This window comes from Hypanus sabinus, chromosome 3 (genome assembly GCF_030144855.1).
Source record: "Hypanus sabinus isolate sHypSab1 chromosome 3, sHypSab1.hap1, whole genome shotgun sequence".
Lineage (NCBI taxonomy): Eukaryota > Metazoa > Chordata > Chondrichthyes > Myliobatiformes > Dasyatidae > Hypanus > Hypanus sabinus.
In genome coordinates, this window is record NC_082708.1 from 20,606,301 (window position 1) to 20,626,786 (window position 20,486).

At 37.8% G+C, this 20,486-nt stretch overlaps 1 protein-coding gene across 1 annotated transcript in view; it reads right to left on the reverse strand.

Annotated features, from left to right (window-relative positions):
* jade3 (jade family PHD finger 3) overlaps positions 1-20,486 on the reverse strand; it is a 52,510-nt gene that overhangs the window by 20,669 nt on the left and 11,355 nt on the right. Inside the window, exons 2-8 of the mRNA XM_059963824.1 lie at positions 11,015-11,092; positions 10,847-10,906; positions 8,516-8,598; positions 5,558-5,715; positions 4,545-4,735; positions 3,579-3,790; positions 964-1,131 (exon numbers count right to left, since the gene is read on the reverse strand). Coding sequence (XP_059819807.1) covers positions 964-1,131; positions 3,579-3,790; positions 4,545-4,735; positions 5,558-5,715; positions 8,516-8,598; positions 10,847-10,895 — 861 coding nt within the window. The 5' untranslated portion in view covers positions 10,896-10,906; positions 11,015-11,092. The remainder of the gene's footprint in view (positions 1-963; positions 1,132-3,578; positions 3,791-4,544; positions 4,736-5,557; positions 5,716-8,515; positions 8,599-10,846; positions 10,907-11,014; positions 11,093-20,486) is intronic.

Genomic DNA, 20,486 nt, shown 5'->3' on the forward strand with positions numbered 1-20,486 from the left:
AATTTGCTTCTTTTGGGCAGCAGTACAATTACAAAAAAAGAAGTTTTGGGTGCATTCTGTGGGTTGGAATTCTATTATGGCACCATTTCTTAAGGAGGCTCTGTATGCTCTCACTATGGAATGTCTGGGTTTTCCCCAGGTGCTCCAGTTTCCTCCCACAGTCCAAAGACCTAGCAGGCAAGTTAAATGGTCATTGTAAATTGTCCCATTGGCTCAGGTTAATCGGGATTGTGGGGTTGCTGGGGCAGCGTGACTCAAAGGGCCTAAATAAATAAAATAAAAATAAATGTTGCAAAATATGAGGTAGTGTTTAGGAATCATTTCAGGAATTTTGTGGCAGAGGTGAAGAAGCAGTTTCTAAATAGTTGTGTGGGTCAATCAACCTACAAATAATAGATTATCCCTTTAAATAGTATAGATCTAAGGCTTGCCCTTGCTGTTAAGACTTTTGTTGTGTATTAGATACAAAGGGTTATTTAATTGCATAATTCAATTTCACAAGCAACAACCAACTGGGGATTTCATAAGTATTGGAATGGTCTGTATACACTGCTTGTTTCAAGTGCTAGTATGTTACAAGCAGCAAAACAAATCTTATGATGCATTCTGCATGATTACAAAACCATTTATTACAGTATACTAGAAATTAATTACATGTTAGAAACTTGCACTATAAAACTGAATTTCTGGATGAGTGCATTTTGCAACCTTTAGAGACCAAATAAATTCTAGGTCAATGAAATAAAGGATAAGTCTATTTCAGAACTAGTCATAATACTTCATTTTCAAACCATCCTGCGTTAACATACTCCTTCATCAAGCTTTACTTAACTACTTTGTCTTACTCTACTTGCACTTCAGTGGGTCATGGTCCATTTTACATATTCTCTTCCAAAGTAATCACTTTTGATATGTCAGACAACAAAGAGATTTCTATCAAAACACTTCCAAAACTCCATTTACCTCAGGAATCCACAAGGCACAGCTAACGTGTGCCCACTTGGTTCCAGCACGTGTGGCTTTCATTGCTCCACCTTGCTTCGGACACAAAAGACACTGCGGATAAATTCCAAGGACACAAGTACGACACAACCAGCTCCCTTCAGGCACTTTTAGAATCCCATAGCAAGCCTAAATGTAATGGAAAATGTGAAAGTAGTGAATTAAAATTAACTTTGCATAAGCTGGATACTGCTTCAAAACACAACTTAAAATATAAGATCTTTGCCAATCCTGATCTCTAATATATTCCTCTATTCAAAACATTTCAACCATGTTGGCTATGATTTTAGCTGCCAAGTACACAATCTCTGGCATTTCACTCCGAGTCCTGTCTCTTCCTCCCACTTGTATGTATAAGGTTGCTTCCAAAAAAACCTGCCTCTTCAACTGAGCATCGGGTCATCTATTCTAAATCCTCTTTATTTCAATACCCCAATGCACTTCCCTGTAAAGTGCATTCACAGGAAGCACTGTCCCATGAACGCATGACACAGGAAAAGTTCTTGTGAATGCACCATATTTTAAGTTTTGTTGCTTCTGTGAAAATTAAAACAGACCCATTCAAGATTTGGGCTAATCACGCCAAATGAACTTGCAAGCAAAAGCACCAACTTTACATCACTCATCAACAGATACAATGGAAGGTACGGCTTTACTGTTGGTTGAAAGATAAACATGTTTGGAACTTGTAAGATTTGAAAGATTAAGGACAGATGTGTTAAAAATACACTGTAATTATAGGTCTGAGCTCTAGCTCTCTCCAGGATATCAAGTATTAAGAACAACTGTGAGGTGTCAGATAAAATCTAACCTCCTGCAACATTTTGATACCAATAATGAATGCAGGGCAAGTACAATTAAACCACCAGTTAGATTATTCATCCCAAGACATTGCCGATAACAGTAAATTGTATGAATCTTAATTTTATTGATTTTTTTTTAAACAATAAAGAGAAATGAACATTACAGAGACAAGAAAAATTCATAGGTGACTGCTGGCAATAAGATTACTGGGATAAGGAATCAAGATCTTCTGTGGGCAAGTTAATCCAGCAGGAAATATTTAGCACACCAACCTCTTTAGGAATTATTTATATATGATCAAAGATGAGCTTTATTTGTCACATGTACATCAAGACATAGTGAAATGCACTGTTTGCATCCATAATCACAGTCTAAGGATGTACTGGGGGCAGTCCATAAGCATCACCACACTTCCCATGCCAACGGCTTACTAACCCTAGCCTGTTAATAGAACTGAAGCAAATGAATCTGACAGAAGAGAGTGGACCATGGGACAAAGATCAGTAGGTAGCCAAACATTTTAATTCCAACTCCCATTCCTGTTCCAATGTGTCAACTCATGGCCTCCTCATGCCAAGATGAGGCCATGCTCCGTGTGGAGGAGCAACACCTTATATTCTGTCTTGGTACCCTCCATTATGATGGTATGAATATAGATTTCTCCTTCTGGTGAACACACTTCCCCCCTCCTCTCTCGCCTGTTCCCCACTCTGACCTTTCACTTCTTCTCACCTGCCTATTACTTCCCCCTGTGTTCCCCCACCCCGCCAACATCCTTTTTCATCCTTTGGTCCACTCTGCTCTATTAGATGATTTCTTCTTCAGCCCTTGCCCTTTCCCACTCACCTGGCTTCACCTATCACCTTCCAGCTAGCCCCTTTCCCCTCCCGCCCACACCTTTTTACTCTGGCATGTTCCCCCTTCCTTCTCAGTCCAGAAGGGTCTCAGCCCAAAGCATTGACTGCGTATTCTTTTCCATAGATGCTGCTTGACCTGATGAGTTCCTCCAGCATTTTGTGTGTTGCTGCTCTGGATTTCCAGCATCTTCAGCCTGTTGCATGTTTGTTGATAATTTAAAAGTTTCAAGTTCCCACTGTAAAATCCTGGAGGTGGAGTTACATGTATTTTCTTTATTTCTGGGTTGCTGACATTACTAGCTAACCCAGCATTTATTGCCCAATCTTGGTCACCATTAGTCTAATGTAAGACAACAGTTTACCAGCACATGGCAAAGGCAGTTTTAAGTGGTCAGGATAATGTGGAATTGGAGTTAGACTTGCATACCACATAAGAGTAGCAAATTTAGTTCACTGAAGTAAATTAATTTGGTTTTGACAAAAGTAATGCACAAAAAGCTGGAGGAACTTGGCAGGTCAGGTCGTATCCATACATGCTGCCTGACCTGCTGAATTCCTCCAGCATTTTGCGTGTTTTGTTTTAAATTATCTACTTATTATATTTCTGAAACCTTTTTGTATGAAACGGTGATCTCTTCATTCATTACTCACAACTAACCATGTAACTATATCATGTAGTCAAAGATACAATATAAAGTCTACATTCTTTTAGATACAAAGCTAAACATTTCATATGGATTTAACTCTAAACATCAATGTTTTAAATCAGTATTATTTAAACACAAGGCGGGTATTTTACATTAGTTTAGCAAATATGATTTTTTTGTACTGTTTTGCTCTTTGACAATGACATAAAAAAATCCACTAGAATTTGAATTATTCATTATTTATACTTTGATTAAATACATCTCTTACTTGATGGACACAGATATTACACCTGTCACAGAAGACCATCTCATTTCCTTCTTCACTATCAGGAGAACGACATACATCACAGATAACATCTTCATCATACTCAATCCCAAGCCCTTCCTCAGTCTCTATGGCATGGTTCATATTTTCATAGCAATGACGTTCCAGTGCTTCAATAGTTCTCTCCATAGTGTTTTCAGGAATCAAACTGCAGCCTGAATTTAAAAAGTTAAGATTTTAAAAAAAACCCTAATTCATCATTCAGTTCAGTTTTTTCTAGTTTGCTCAGCAACAAGAAGCCACTTAAAACTTACGATTTTAAATTGTTGTAAACAGCAGCAACTGATTTTTTTGGTTTTCAAAATGGTTCAAATGTTCTAATATGCAATTGCCTCATCATTCACCAAAATCTACCTCTACAATGAAGTTAACAAAATGATACTGGTTCCAGTTTTGTAGGGAAAGAATGTGCTTCAAACCCAGTTCCTCATTTTCCTCACTCCAGCCAAACACCAAAATTCAAGTGGGAACAATAATGATCTTTCCTTGAATTATGTTTTCCAAATTACTACCATGCTCTATTGAATCATATTACATATAAAAAAGCATAAACCTTGCAATGAATACAGAGCATCAACTGAAAAATAAACAAAAAGCTATATTTGTTTATCCATCATGAGTGAATTTATATTCTGTTGCAAGGCTTTCTGTAGGTCATGCTTAGTTGAACAAAAAGATTGACAACAATTAACACTACTTACTATACACAAAAATAGATGCAATGTAGCTTTAAAGTATCATAATACCACATCCTGCAATTTCGGGACAAATTAATAGCTTCAATTTTCAAATTAAATTTTGCTTGGATTTGCCACAAATCATTCCAATTAAATGCTGGATTATTCACACAGATTATTGCTCATTCAGTAAAGAGCATTTGGAATACTGCACAAAATAACCCTGACTTACCCATTTCCCTCAGTTCTTCATTTGCTGCTTGCAACCAATAAATGTCCATATCATCCAAGTCATAGCGGCATACACTGTCTGCAAGTTCCAACATATTAACATATCCAGGATCTGTGGACTCTGTGCTGGAGCATCGAATATACTTCCGTGGCTTAGTAAATAAAATGTCCTTCACTTTTTCTAAAATAACCCTAAAACAGCCAAACGCAGAAGACAGATGCAGGGCTACAATTAACTCAATGAAAGTATTGTCAGCTCATTTAAACTTCACACCAAAAAACATTAGTACAAAAGATTGAGATTATTTTAGAATAGTTGCAGAATATGGATTACTTATTTACATTGGGAATGTGTATAGGCTTTTTCCTCTCTCAAAATGGTTATGAATTTTTGGAATTCTCAGCACCTATGGTTGCTTAGTCAGTAAAGATGTTTCATGCAGAAGCCAATAATTACTTTTTTGCCCTACACTTGAGCCAAGGCTTATAAAAAAATTAGGTTAAAAAAAATGGCCAACATTAGCTGTAATCTCAATGAACAGTGGAGCACAGTTCTTGAAACAAGCGCTACATTATCATCACCCCCAATTTCTAATCCTCTCAGTTGATAACCTGCAAGTTGCTGAATACTTACAGTCAGCACAATGAATAATTTTAATAGAGTTGATCAAAGGAACTGGACAGTAAATAAGCAACCCCAACATATAGAAATTTAGCAAAAGTTTGCCCTTACAGAATTCACAAGTTATTTCTCAAAAAAGTAGAAATACAGTTGCTCTAATACAACTTGGTGAAAAAAATAAAAAAATTAATTTTTTTCAATCCCCTTTCTTAATGGCTGCAGATATAAATACTAAACAAGCTTCTTTCTCAATTCAACCCACCCCTACCCCCCCAACTCTCATATCACAGGGGTTACTTATAAAAAGAATGATAACGATGTTCTAAGATATATTTTAACATTTGGCAATAATCAAGTGGAAAGATGCATTTATTTTGCAAAACATCATTTACCTGACAGATGAACTTGGAATTGTTTCTGGACTGGCTGGAACCTGTACTCCCTTTTCCCACTCCTGTTTCCATTGATCAGCCAAAAGATAGTATTCATCCGGGTTCACATGGTGGGAATCTGGAATTTTCATGGCACTGATGAGATCCTTCCTGAATACCTATAAAATCAAACTTAAATATTTAAATGAACATTAAAGAAGGTGTCCACGACACATTTGAGTGGTCATGCACTGTATTACTCCAAGGCAAAATCCATGGTGGTTCAAATCCACAGTTCCTCACAGCTAGGCAACAGAAAGGTACTGTCCAAGAGAGCTCCAGCAGATTATCTAGTGATTAAATAAAATGGAGGAACTGGAGATTATAGAAACATAGAAAACCTACAGCAAGATACAGGCCCTTCAGCCCACAAAGCTGTGCCGAATATGTCTTTACCTTAGAAAAATAGAGGGTCATGGGTAAGCCTAGGTAGTTCTAAGCTCCACGTACCTATCCAGGAGTCTCTTAAAAGACCCTATCGTTTCCACCTCCACCACCACTGCCGGCAGCCCATTCCACTCACTCACCAGTCTCCGAGTAAAAAGCTTACCCGACATCTCCTCTGTACCTAAACTCCAGCACCTTAAAACTGTGCCCTCATGCTAGCCATTTCTGTCCTGGGAAAAAGCCTCTGATTGTCCACACGATCAATGCCTCTCATTATCTTGTACACCTCTATTAGGTCACCTCTCATCCTCCGTAACTCCAAGGAGAAAAGCCAAATTCACTCAACTTATTCTCATAAGGCATGCTCCCCAAACCAGGAAACATCCTCGTAAATCTCCTCTGCATCCTTCCTATGGTTTTCATGTCCTTCCTGTAGTCAGGCGACCAGAATTGAGCACCATACTCCAAATGGGGTCTGACCAGGGTCCTATATATGGTGATATGACATGTAAAAATGTGATGGGAGAGAGTTCTGAGCATGCCTTTGTGTCATCAGCAAATTTACTAACCCATCCCTCCACTTCCTCATCCAGGGCATCTATAAAAATCACAAAAAGTAGGGGACCCAGTTCAGATCCCTGAGGCACACCACTGGTCACCAATCTCCATGCAGAATATGACCCGTCTACAACCACTCTTTGCCTTCTGTAGACAAGCCAGTTCTGGATCCATAAAGCAATGTCCCCTTGGATCCCATGCCTCCTTACTTTCTCAATAAGCCTTGCATGGGATACCTTATCAAATGATATCCTTTTCCATAGTTAATACTAGAGCAAAGTATTAAGTATCTCTGCTATCTCCTCCAGTTCCATACATACTTTTCCACTGTCACACTTCTTTAGTCCTATTCTCTCGTCTTATCCCCTTGCTCTTCACACACTTGCAGAATGCCTTGGGGTTTTCCTTAATCCTCTCTACTAAGGGCTTCTTATGGCCCCTTCTGGCTCTCCTAACTTCATTCTTAAACTCCTTCATATTAGCCTTATAATCTTCTAGATCTCTATCATTACCAAGTTTTTTGAACCTTTCATAAGCTCTTCTTTTCTTTGACTAGATTTACAACAGCCTTTGTACACCACAGTTTCTGTATCCTACCATCCTTTCCCTGTCTCATTGGAACATACCTATGCAGAACGCCAAGCAAATATCCCCTGAACATTTGCCATATTTCTTTTGTACTTTTCCCTGAAAACATCATTTTCCAACTTATGTTTCTAAGTTCCTGCCTGATAGCCCCATATTTCACCTTACTTCAATTATTACTAACCATCTCTGCCAAGAAGAATACCAGAATAAAAGTTCAGAGAAATGCACTAAACACATGATAGATTTTTTTTTAAAAAATTCAGAGATAAATTAAAACTGCTGGCCTTTTAAAAAAAAACAGGTTTTTTTTAAATGCCCCTAATGTTGAAAAAGAACAATACCAAGTACCAATTTTGATTTAATTGTTAATCAGGTAAGAGTGACACATAGAAAAGACAGATAAAAGAAAATATTAACATGTATTGTACAACTTGTAATGAATGACAGTGAATAATGACTAGACTAAAACATACAATCCTGAGAGGTCTTTACTGAACAGAAATAGACAGGACACTTCCTCACGGGAGACTCTGGAGCTAAAAGTCAGTTTTAAAATAAGTGATGGCTCATTTGAGACAAAGGTCTTCTTTAATCATTCAAGGCTGAGTCGTTGAAACTTTCCTCCTCAAGGGATGGCGAAAGCAGTCTTTGAATATCTTTAGGTCAGAAAGGACAGATTCTTGAGCAGCAAAAGCATGAAAGAAACTACTTCACTTGGACAGGGATGCAAAATTGGAATTACAAGATTAATCATTCCTGGTAAATGGCAGAGGAGACCTGAGGGGCAAAGTGACTTACTCCTGTCCTTCATTCATACATAAGGAATTTTCTGAATTTCTGATTTGAACTTTGAAGTAAAGGGAAAAAATACTTTTTACAAGCTGCAAAAACTTTCAGCAACACGTGGCAGCATGGTAGTGTAGAGTTTAGTGTAATGCTAATACAGCTCTAACGATCTGGGTGCAATTCCCGACACTGTCCATACATTCTCCCTGTGAGCATGTGGATTTCAAGGTGTTCCAATTTCATCCCACATTTCAAAGACATACAGGCAAGTAGGTTAAGTGGCACATGGATGTAATTGGGTGGCATGGGATTGATGGACCAGAAGGACCTGTTACCGTGCTGTATCTGTAAATAAAATACAATAATACAGATATACTGCAAGTAGCTTGTGAAGAACTACTCTCTGAAACAACTGTAATTTTCACTTGAGGAAGTAATCTCCAGGCCTCCGTCTCAGCTGGAATACACACAGAATAAGGAATGTACATAATCTATTTGTCATAAAGTAAAAAATCCAGTAATGTTTAGTTTTCATAAACAAGAATGTTTACTGACATTCTTCTTGTGAGGTAGACTTTTTCAAACTGAAATCATACTCACCTCAGCAGGCTTCTTCTTTCCACTTGTTGAGGCATGCCTGTCACCTCGATACTTGGAATGGGATGACCATGATGTTGAAGGACCTATGCAGGAAGTTACAAAAACAATAATGAGAATATATGCAAAACACACAAAATGCTGGCAGAACTCAGCACGGCCAGGTAGCATCTATGGAAGAGAGTACAATCAATGTTTTGGGCCGAGACCCTGGCCTACTGAGTTCCTCCGCATTTTGTGTGTGTTTCTCAGATTTCCAGATTCTGCAGACTTATCGTGCTTGAAAATGAGAATATGTGGACATTCAGGAACACTGGACAGTGGACCCACCCAAACCAGTAGTCAACTGCAGTGTTAGAATAGCAAAATTATGGTGGTCTGACACAAAACTGTAGCAGAAATCAACATAATCAAGTAGTGAACAATATTGACAAAGACATTCAGCAAAATTTTAGAAAATTTAATTTAGTATATTATGTTCCTTAATTACTAAATATAATCATTAAGATTCTTCATGAAGGGAACATGCTACATTTACCTGATCTGGGCTAAAATGGGACTCAAGCCCAAAGTATTTGATTGACCCAATTCCCTCACAGCTACAAGTACCTGAGGGCTCACCTGAATGACAGGCTAGTGGAGCACCAACACCAAGGCTGTGTAGAAGGGCCAGAGTCACCTCTATCTGTGCATTTGTAATGCTACTGTAACACTGTAATTTCCTTTGGGATCAATAAACTATCCCTATCTAAAGACAGGCCATAGATGCTGCCTTACCATTATCACTTACATCCCAAGAAAAAAGAACAAGGGGCAGTGGGGGGGGTGGAGAGACGGAAGTCCTGACCGGAGGGGCTGAATGTCAAGTCAAGGTTTGACTGAGGCTACATCCACACTAGATTGAGTAATTTTGAAAACACTGGTTTCATGTAAAAATGATAGGTGTCCACACCAAGCGTTTTCAAAAATACCTCCGTCCACATTAAAACGGGCATTTGGGCGAACCTCCTCCTACTGGGCATGCACAGGACACATCTACAGAAAACAAGCGATATGTTTGGTGTTGAATCTCACTGTAAAAGTGCATGTTTGTGCAGTTACAGACTAGAAAAACTTAAGGAAATTGCCAAACATCAGACAGCTATTGGCTCTCACACAGGATGACTTAAAACTTTTAAAAAAACAAATACTGGAGTGCATGGAGGCAACCAACAGGGAGTTAGTTCACTGACCATATGACTCAGCTGACGGCAAACATTGAAAAACTGACTAACTCTGTTGCATTAATAAAACACCTTGTTAAATGTATAAAACATGTCTGCATCAGTGTTATCTGTATTTCCATACAATGTTACAGTAAGCTGTTACACATCTATTGTCAGAGAAGTACTTGCATAAATAGCTAAACCACCTTCATACAAGCAAGGACAGAAAACAGGGCAAAGTGAGTATACTTATTTATTCTGTAAGTTATGGGTCAAAGTATTTGGTGAGTACATTTCTAATTCTTCTGGCTTCAGTCTCATTGCCGTCTGTTCTGAAATTGTTAGGTTGTGTGGGGGTTGCGTTCAAGAAAACAATAAAATGCCATACTGCCGCCACCATCTGTTCTGGCACGTCATGACATCATTTTTAGAAATCTCCGGTTACCCCATCCACACTGCTCTGCACAATCGCCGCTTTCAAATTTACACACTCGGGAGGGCATTTTAGAAAAGGGGAGGAAAACACCATTTCAGTGTGGACGGAGGGTAAAATCAAAGAGAAAAAGCTTCGGTTATGGATTTATCCGGTCTGGTGTGGATGTAGCCTGACATTTAGAGATGTAGAGACTGCATTTTAATAGTCTAGGGTAGATCATCTGCAGGAGACAGGAAACAGTTGTGACAAGGACAGTTGTTTCTCAAATGCGTTCCCTAGATGATCAACAAGAGATGTGCACAGCCTAGACAAGCCAATCACCAGATTTTGTATAAAGAACAGGAGACTACAAGGTTTTTTGTCTTTTCAACATCATAAATCCTCCTTTGAGCATTATTTCTCCAGAGCATTTGATCAATTAAAACCCATTTTACACAACTGGTACTCAAGGGACTTTTGGAAATACTTGGGAAAATTAACAATATTTTGCAGTTACAGAAAAGCAGAATCACCCAATTTAACATTTCAACTTCTGAACAATTACATTAAGTGATTCACAATGCAGATGCACCCAAGAGCCAGAGGGTGAACTACATGACTGGCGTAATAAATATTTAATATCTCAAGAAATCTTAAGCAGATGAAAAACATACATTCATAGCAACACTAGTCAAAACACGTTAGCTTACTTACTCTCATTGTCTGAACTGTCACTGCTGCTCAGATGTCTGTTGCGTTTCATCCTGTCATCTCCTTTAAGGCAAGGAAGAGGTTCAGGTTTTCCAATTCAGAATGTCAAATATGGTCTTAAAAATAATCTCAGGGATTAGTAGATATTTAAAATAGATGAACTGAACTTACCCTAAATTCTACGTATATGCACATATTAATTCAATATTGGCAAGCTGTCAATGAATCCATCATCCACATAAATCAGCTCTAGGAGGAGGAAAAGATTAATAATTGTAGAAAAGATTTTTTAATTTTATGTTTCAGAAATGCACTATTAAAAGACTATTGTAATTCAGCCATTGCTAGCAGTGTTTAGCATATTTTGTCAGTATTGAAACAATGGATTTTATCCTCAAAAGTAATATTAGAGTTGACAAACTTTCCAACACTAGGATTGTCCTCATATTGAGGTCAGTTGTGAGCTTCTAAACAATATTTGCTATAATTAGCAGAAAAAAAATCAATTTTTTGTGTGCACAATTGTTTGCTTATAGGGTAAACTACAACTGATTCTGATGAACCTAAAATTCAGCTATCAACAAGATAATTGAGAAAAGAACCAGGTATGTGCATAGTATTGATAAATGCAGAAAATACTGGATATAGTCAGGTGAAAGGGCAGTATCCATAGAGATCAAAGAACTTTGCAAGTCCAAGAGAAAATCTAATGGGAGGTCCATCTTCTAGTCATTAGAACTAAAAATGAGCAAACAAGTGCTTGGAAGAACTAATGGAGCGGTCTTGGAAAGAGTGAATTTCAGAAGTGACTAAATAATACAAGCAATGTTGACTGCTGATAGCAGTCGATAAAGGAAAATTAATTCAGAGGAAAATTTAAGAAAATTAAGCACCAAAGATGTGTATAGGAGATGGCAAAAAATTTAAAGCAACAAGTGAAAACTCCTTACAGATCATCAGAGGCGTCCTATGAAGAAGTTATCAATTTGTATCTGGTTTTCTCTGCACAGTTTTTGAAGCCTTGGACAACAAGAAATAAAAGCCCTCTTAAAATGTTATCAATCTGATGCATACCAAGTTTTCTGCAGTTTTATTCAGATTTTATTTCAATGTTCCAGCATCTGCAGTATTGTACAGCATTCTGTAGTCATATTTGGGAGAAAATATAGTGAATGTTGGGTTAACCCTTTATATCTGACAGTGTAATATTATATATTAGTCTATACAGATGGTGGTCCCAATAAATGTGCCATGCACCTAAACACATTTTCTTGCCCCATATCTATGTTATTTACATACAAATGGAAACCCTCTGATGTCCTTGCTAACTAGCAGCAATGTAAATGAGAAATAGGAGGGAGCCAAATATAGTTGATTTAAATACCAGGAGGCAACAGAATGGGACTAGCTAGAGAAAAATTACCAATAATTTGCTGACTCCAATTAAATACAGTATGAGTATATCCAACTGGACAAGTAGACTGATTGACCATATTAAAATTAGATAATGAGTCAAGAGTTCAAAGTTCTAAGTAAATTATCAAAGTACATACATGTCATATACAACCCCGAGATTCATTTTCATGTGGGCATACTCAAATCTATAGAACAACCACAACAGAATCAATGAAAGACCGCCCAACTAGGGCATACAATCAGAGTGCACGAGACAACCTGTGCAAATACAAAACAATAATAAGCAATAAAGAACAAGAGATGAAGAGTTTTTGAAAGTGAGTCCATTAGTTGTTGGACCACTTCATTGATGGGGCAAGCGAAATTGAGTGAAGTTATCCCCTCTGGCTCAAGAGCCTGATGGTTGAGGGGTAATCACAGTTCCTGAACCTGGTGGCGAGTCGTGAGGCTCTTGTAACTTCTTCCTGACGGCAGCAGCAAGAGGACAGCATGTCCTGGGTAGTTGGGGCTCCTGATGTTGGACGCTGCTTCCTTGCAAGAGCATTTCAATTAGATATGCTCAATAGTTGGGAAGGCTTTACCTGTGATGCACAGGGCCATATCCACTACATCTTGTAGTATTTCCATTCATTAGTGTTTCCACACCAGGCTGTGATGCAGCCAGTCAATATACTCTCCTCTGCACTTCTATAGAAGTTTGTCAGTTTTAGATATCATAACTTGTTTTAAATTCTCACTTCCACTTTCATTTGGGCAATGGTAAGGGACTATTAGCACCACCTAATAGACTGCATTCAATATTTGGAATTCTATGAGACAAAATATTGCATATTTGATCTAAATAGTTCACTTTCACTAGCAAATTAAAGGTTGCTGTGCATAAGTGTGTAAAAACAGATTATATTTCTCCACCAGTTGAATAATAACTTTAAAATAAAGATGGCCAAAATAACCCTATTTTTTTTTAAATCACTATGATCAGCATTCTGCAGTTTTTTGTAGCAGGCTAGTGTCTCAGGCTTGCACATGAGCTTTGCACAATGAGCAACTCAAAAGTAAACAAATTTGTTATTGCAGGTATCCAGACAGTGCCACTCCTCATACCCATCCAAAATTAGGGTTTGCAAGCCATCAACTCTGGTATTTCCAATCTTCTGACACAGCTAGATGCAAAAGTTTTGCTTTTATAATGTGGTAGTCTATTAAACTTGCAAGTTACACTAAAATGGGTCAGTGTTTAAAACAGAGAGCAGGAAAAGAGACAACACAAAAGAGATGTACCCAGTTAAAAAGGTGCATACGGAATAGAAGTTTAGCTTTCAGATTAAAAATTAATTGGCTCTAGCCAGGATAATAAATCACAAGACAACTTCATTGCACTGATAGGAAGCTCAAAAAATATGTATAATCATAGTAATGGGAGCTGTGAAATGAGAAAAGTGATTACATACAAATTGCAAGTATAATCACATCTGGAATGGTTTGTACAATATTTATAATATCAAGGAAGGAGCTTAATTGCTAATTAAGATTTTTCTTAAACTATGGGGACAACATCACTGATAATTCTCTCTAGGGAACAGACAGTTCAAGGAATATTTATTCATGTAGATTTATAAGATATTATTTGAACCATATGCATAATCATGATTTTAATCTAAACTATGGTTGTGTGCACTCGTGTGCAAGAGAGGGTGCCAAGATAATTCATATTTCACAGAGATGATGAACAAATGCATCCAATAATGCTGGGAAAAATGGTGTGTTGATGTTTAACCATAAATTGTGGGAAAAAAAACAGGATATGGTGGCAGTGCAACAATCAGTGAAGAACACTAAATTTCTAGATTGTTTTAAGAACTTATCTAGTTCAATGATGAGGGGAGGAAATTTACCATTATTCCCCCATTCTGGACTCTGACTTCAGAATCATTAACATGGCTGCACCTTACACATCCATCAAAACAATGAAACATCCCAGTTAGATATATTGAAATAGTTCTAAGTATTTTAAAAATGGCATCAACATATATACAAAATTTAGTCAAATAAGTATTTCCCCTAACATTATTGACCTCGCAAACATGTAGTATCCCATAGTATCGCCAAGCAGCAATCAAACATAGTTGTTAAACAGGTGACAAGAACTTGGTAATTTATTTTGTTCAATAGGGATATACTCTGATTTGACCAGATCTATTTCACTGGTCTGCAGTTCATTGGGACAGTCGCAATCTGATTAACTTTTAATGAACAAAAATAGAGAAAGTAGCCAGCATTGCCTTTATTTATTGGGCCACTTAACTGGGACAGGGGACTGCTGCAAACAGTTTCTAACTAGCAGTAGTTGAGTGCACTGGTGCAGTCATTAGACACTACACCATGCTTAGAACGAACACTTTTTACACAGTCAGTTGTATGTGTTTGTGTTCAAAATGCTGTGATTTTTGTCACTGATATTTGACAAGAAGCAAGCAGCAGGTCAATTCAGAATGGTTTTGCTCACTGCAGTTTCAAGCATTAATTCTTGGCGATGCTAGAAACAGCTAGGAGTGAAAATGACACTATTTCACTACTTCAGCAAGTTAGAAACTACAAAGAATTAAGGTATCGACAATCATCTTAAATGATACAATGAAAATTAAGACCGAGGATGTAATTGTCAAAAGCACTGCATGAAGGCAGTCCAATATCTCTGCATGTGTCTGCGCTGATTTTGCTCATTTATAATCAAAGCAACATGGCCATATATACTGGATTACTTCTCCGTCAATAACTATTATGAACTAATCGTCTTATAGTACTGCAATAGTATTAGTAATGTTCTATATTTCATTTAAGTACATAGTTTGCTACTCAATTAACTATTCCCATGAAACTTTTGCTAATTGGGACTGCTTAATGGGGCCAAAATGTATTGGTCCCGATGTGTCCCAATTAACCAGAATCCACTGTATACAGAATCCTACTGATAATGACTTACATTTATAAAAATTTACATCCTAAGAACACAAGTTTAATAAACAGAAAAATATTACTTGAAAGCTAAATGTTTCCTTGCTTGCTGTAGAAAACTTCCATGTTCAGTATGACATGAAAATGACATCAACGCCTTCAGGTTCTCTTCATAGAATCATTATACATATATTCTTTCTCAGTAATATGCAAACAAAACAAACAAAATAAATAAATAAATAGAGAACAATGTTGGTTTCCTAACTCCTTTAGCAGGAAACTACAATGACCAGGTTTAAATTACCTTGCATTTTACCTACACAAAACTTGTTCTCACTTCAGCTCCTACTACCTTTCCCTATCACCTGTCAGATTGTACTCCTTCCCCTCCACCCACCACCTTATTCTGGCTTCTTAACCCTTCCTTTCCCAATGAAGGGTCACAGGCCGAAATATCAGTTGCTTAATTCCTTTCCATAGTTGCTACCTGACCTGCTCAGTTTCTCCAGTATTTTCTGTGTTACTAGGCTCTTCAGAAAACTGGCAGAGTAAACACTCAAGAGTCAGACACCGCTTTCCAACATCCTCTATTCTCAGAACAATAAAAGCATGAAGATCTAGCCCCCAACTATAAACTTGCAAAGCTTCAGCACTGAATCTTGCTTAATAATCACAATGATTTGCCAAAGGAATGAAGCCAATTCTTTAATAATTAGGCAACACCCTTTGATTTCAGAAAACAATGCTTTGCCCATTAAATCTTGCAGACAGTAAACAAAACTATAGTTTTCATGGAGAGAAAGAGAGAGAGAGGAAAAAAGGTATTTTACAAAGCAAGAGCCATGTTGGAGAGGTTAGTTTGACCTTTGTAGATAGACATGGAAGATATAACTAATTCTTATGACATAGTCAGAATGGCAAAAGCTATATGGGTACCAAATCAATATCTCAAATATTATAACTATTTTTCATACCACCACAATCACATTGCTAACACAGAGAAAACTACTGCTATGGCAACTAAGCCCATAGAAAGATCACCTCACATTCACAAATAAACAATTCACAATAAAGTCTCCAGAACGGGTTACTTGGTATACATCTGTACCATTCAATGCAAGGAAAAAACACTGAAGCGTTATGAAACAAAAACTTCTTATCTTTTTTAAAAACCCTGTTATGTCATTCTATATAATGCTAAAGCAGCCAAAGATCAACTCCCATGAACAGTCCAAAACATTAGGATAAAAATCTATAACTGCACTCCTTTCCATTTGTCACATTTTTAATAAGCAAATTAATCACATGTATGGTTAGTCTTTACCAAAAGCTTAACAACCGCCATATTTAAAAACAAGTGATAAAGCAGGTTGTATTCAGTATAATTAAGATTCCGACAAAACCATGAACATAAATGGGTTTGATGATGGCAAACAAAGTGTAAGAAAAATCAATTACAAGAGAGAATTTGAATGCCTGTTACTTTACAAAGAGTCATGGATTATTACAACAGATGGAAGTTCATTATGCCCATTAATAGAATGTTCCAATCAGTCCCACTCCATTGCTTTTTCTCCATGGCCTTTTTCCTCTTCCACTTTTCAAAACAAGGTATTAGGTTAAGGATATAGATTAGCTATACCAGAACCAAATGAGTAGAATTAATCAGATTTATTATCACTGATATATTTGTTTGGTGTCAACAGTGCAGTACAAGACATAAAATAATTAAGTTACAAAAAAGTGTAAATGACAAATAGCACAAAAATGATCTTTTAAAAACTTGAATAGCTGAATAGCCTACTCATCTTTCTAGTTCTTCTTTGAAAGCCAATACTGAATCCGTTTCCAACAGCCTTTCAGAGAGTGCATTAAGCAAGAACTTAACGTACAAAAACAAAATTATCCTCATTTCACCTCTGGCATCTTTCCAAAAATGGCAAAGATATGTTCTCAAGATCTCACTGACTTGATTTTGAACACTTCTATTAAATTGGCCTGTTATCTTATCCTCTGAGGAGGATGATTCTGGTTTTGCTAATTTTTTTTTTTACAGCTAAATGAAGACCCTAGTCCATGACACCATTCCAATAAATGGATGGGTGCCTCATCCCCAACTTCCTTTCAAACGTGCAATGCACAGTATTGAATACAGCCGAGACCTAATCTGTGCTTTTGAAAGTTCCGTTTACTTCCTTATGCCCATATCATGTGAAACCAAATTAGCAATTTAACAATCTAGGCAAAAAACAAACAAACAATAATGCAGCATAGTATCTCAGAAATGACCTGGCTTATCAAGCTAATTTCAGTGATCTTCTTTTGGACCAGTAATCAGTTTGTTGAATTCCTCATTTTCACAAGAAACTTGATTCTCTAGTATATGCAGCAAGTTTAATTTCATCCTTGTAAATAGAGACAAAATATAATTATGGTAATAGAATACTTCAACACAGAAGCAGACCCTTCAGACCAACTATTACGTACTAACTATTAGTCTCCCTGGTCCTATTGATCTGCACTTGGACTACAGGTGTCCGCCTTTTTTCAAACATTCGTTTTATGACACCTCGCTGTTACAAAAGACCTACATTAGTCACCTGTTTTCGCTAACAGAAGGTGTTTTCACTGTTACGAAAAAAGGTAGTGCATCCATTAGCACGATGAGTTATAAGGTATCGGAAAAGCCTAAAAGAGCGCGCAAGGGTGTTACATTTAGCGTAAAACTAGACTTAATTAAGCGTCTCAATCGTGGTGAATGAAGTAAGGATATAGTGAGTTTGGCTAAGGAGGCTGGGTTTGTGGAAGTTGACGAAGATGTTGCTGAAGAGGTTTTGGCATCCCATGACCAAGAACTGTCAGACGAAGAGCTGATGAAGAGGAAAGGATAACAATTGAAACCGAACGCAGTAGCGAACGGCCCGAAAGTGAAGTCGTCCAGGAACTGAAATGTGAAGCAATTGCGTGAGATTTTCACTGTGATTGACAACGCTGCAATGATTGCAGAAAAGTATGACTAATTTTGAAAGGGTACATAGGTTTAGGGCATATTTGCAGGATGGTTTGAGTGCTTACAAAGAACTGTATGATAGGAAAATGCGCGAGGCTAAGCAGTCAAGCATACTGTCGTTTTTCAATCCTTCCACATCAGCCACAGCAGACGATGAACCTCGACATTGAGGCAGGCAGACATACATAGATGACCTGCCTGTCCTGATGGAAACAGACGAGATGCCACCCCAGTCTCCCACCATCCCAACCTCCGACTCAGCCTAACACACCATTATCAGCATGCTCCCAGTCTTCCTGATTCCGATAAGTGAAACTACACAGCATATACATTTCTACTTTATATAGGCTATGCATTTTTACATGTTATTTAGTATGATTTGGCAGCTTCATAGCTTAAAGGTTACTGGAAAGAGTGCTTCTGCCAAGAGCACTTGCACCGAGTGTTTTTGCCCTGAGTGCTGCCGACAGCGCTCAAGTGAGATTTTCACTTCTGTGGACAGTGCTACAATGACTGCAGAAAAGTATTCCTACTTCATATAGGCTGTGTATTTATCAGATCATTCCTGCTTTTACTATATATTACTATTATCTTGGATCTTGTGTTATTGGCATGATTTGGTGGGTTTTTTTGGATCTGCGAATGCTCACAATTTTTCCCCCATATAAGTAAATGGTAATTGCTTCTTCACTTTAGGACATTCTGACTCACGAACCATTTCATAGGAACGCTTTACCTTCAGATAGCGGGGGAAACCTGTATAACCCTCCATACCCCTCCCCATCTATGTACAGTGGCATGCAAAAGTTTAGGCACCCCAGCCAAAATTTCTGTTACTGTAAATAGGTAAGCGAGTAAAAGATTACCTGATTTCCAAAAGGAATAAAGTTAAAGATGACACATTTCTTTAATATTTTAAGATTACGTATTTATTTCCATCTTTTACAGTTTCAAAATCACAAAAAAGAGAAAGAGCTTGAAGCAAAAGTTTGGGCACCCTGCATGGTCAGTACTTAGTAACACCCCCTTTGGCAAGTATCACAGCTTGTAAACACTTTCTGTAGCCTGCTAACAGTCTTTCAGTTCTTGTCTGGGGGATTTTTGCCCATTCTTCCTTGCAAAACGCTTCTTGTTCTGTGAGATTCTTGGGCCGCCTTGCATGCACTGCTCTTCTGAAGTCCATCCACAGATTTTCGATGACGTTTAGGTCGGGGGACTGTGACGGCCAAGGCAAAACCTTCAGCTGCACCTCTCGAGGTATTCCATTGTGAATTTTGAGGTGTGTTTAGGATTATTATCCTGTTGTAGAAGCCATCCTCTTCTATCTTCAAGCTTTTTTTAAAAGATGGTGTGATGTTTGCTTCCAGAATTTGCTGGTACTTAATTGAATTCATTCTTCCCTCTACCAGTGAAATGTTCCCCGTGCCACTGGCTGCAACACATGATTGATCCACCCCCATGCTTAACAGTTGGAGAGGTATTTTTTTCATGAAATTCTACACCCTTTTTTCTCCAAACATACCTTTGCTCATTGCAGCCAAAGAGTTCGATTTTAACTTCATCAATCCACATGACTTGTTTCCAAAATACATCAGGCTTGTTTTAGATGTTCCTTTGCAAACTTCTAACACTGAATTTTGTGGTGAGGACGCAGGAAAGACTTTCTTCTGATGACTCCTCCATGAAGGTCATATTTGTGCAGGTGTCACTGCACAGTAGAACAGTGCACCACCACCCCAGAGTCTGCTAAAATCTTCCTGAAGGTCTTTTGCAGTCAAACGGGGGTTTTGATTTGACTTTCTAGCAATCCTACGAGCAGTTCTCTCAAAGTTTTCTTGGTCTTCCAGACTTCAACTTGTCCTCCACCTTTCCTGTTAACTGCCATTTCTTAGTTACATTATGAACTGAGGAAACGGCTACCTGAAAACACTTTGCTATCTTATAGCCTTCTCCTGCTTTGTGGGCATCATTTATTTTAATTTTTAGAGTGCTAGGCAGCTACTTAGGAGCCCATGGCTGCTGATTGTTGGGACAAGGTTTGAGGAGTCAGGGTATTTCTAAAGCTTTGCATCACTGGCCTTTCCTAACAATGACTATGAACAAGCCATAACCCCAACATGCTAGTTAAGATTGGAGACCTTGGTAAAATATATCAGAGCTCAAATCTCTTGGGGTGCACAAACTTTTGCATGGTGCTCCTTTCCTTCCCCTCCCCCACTCTAAAATTGTACAAAACAAAAATACACTAATCTCGCTTAAAAT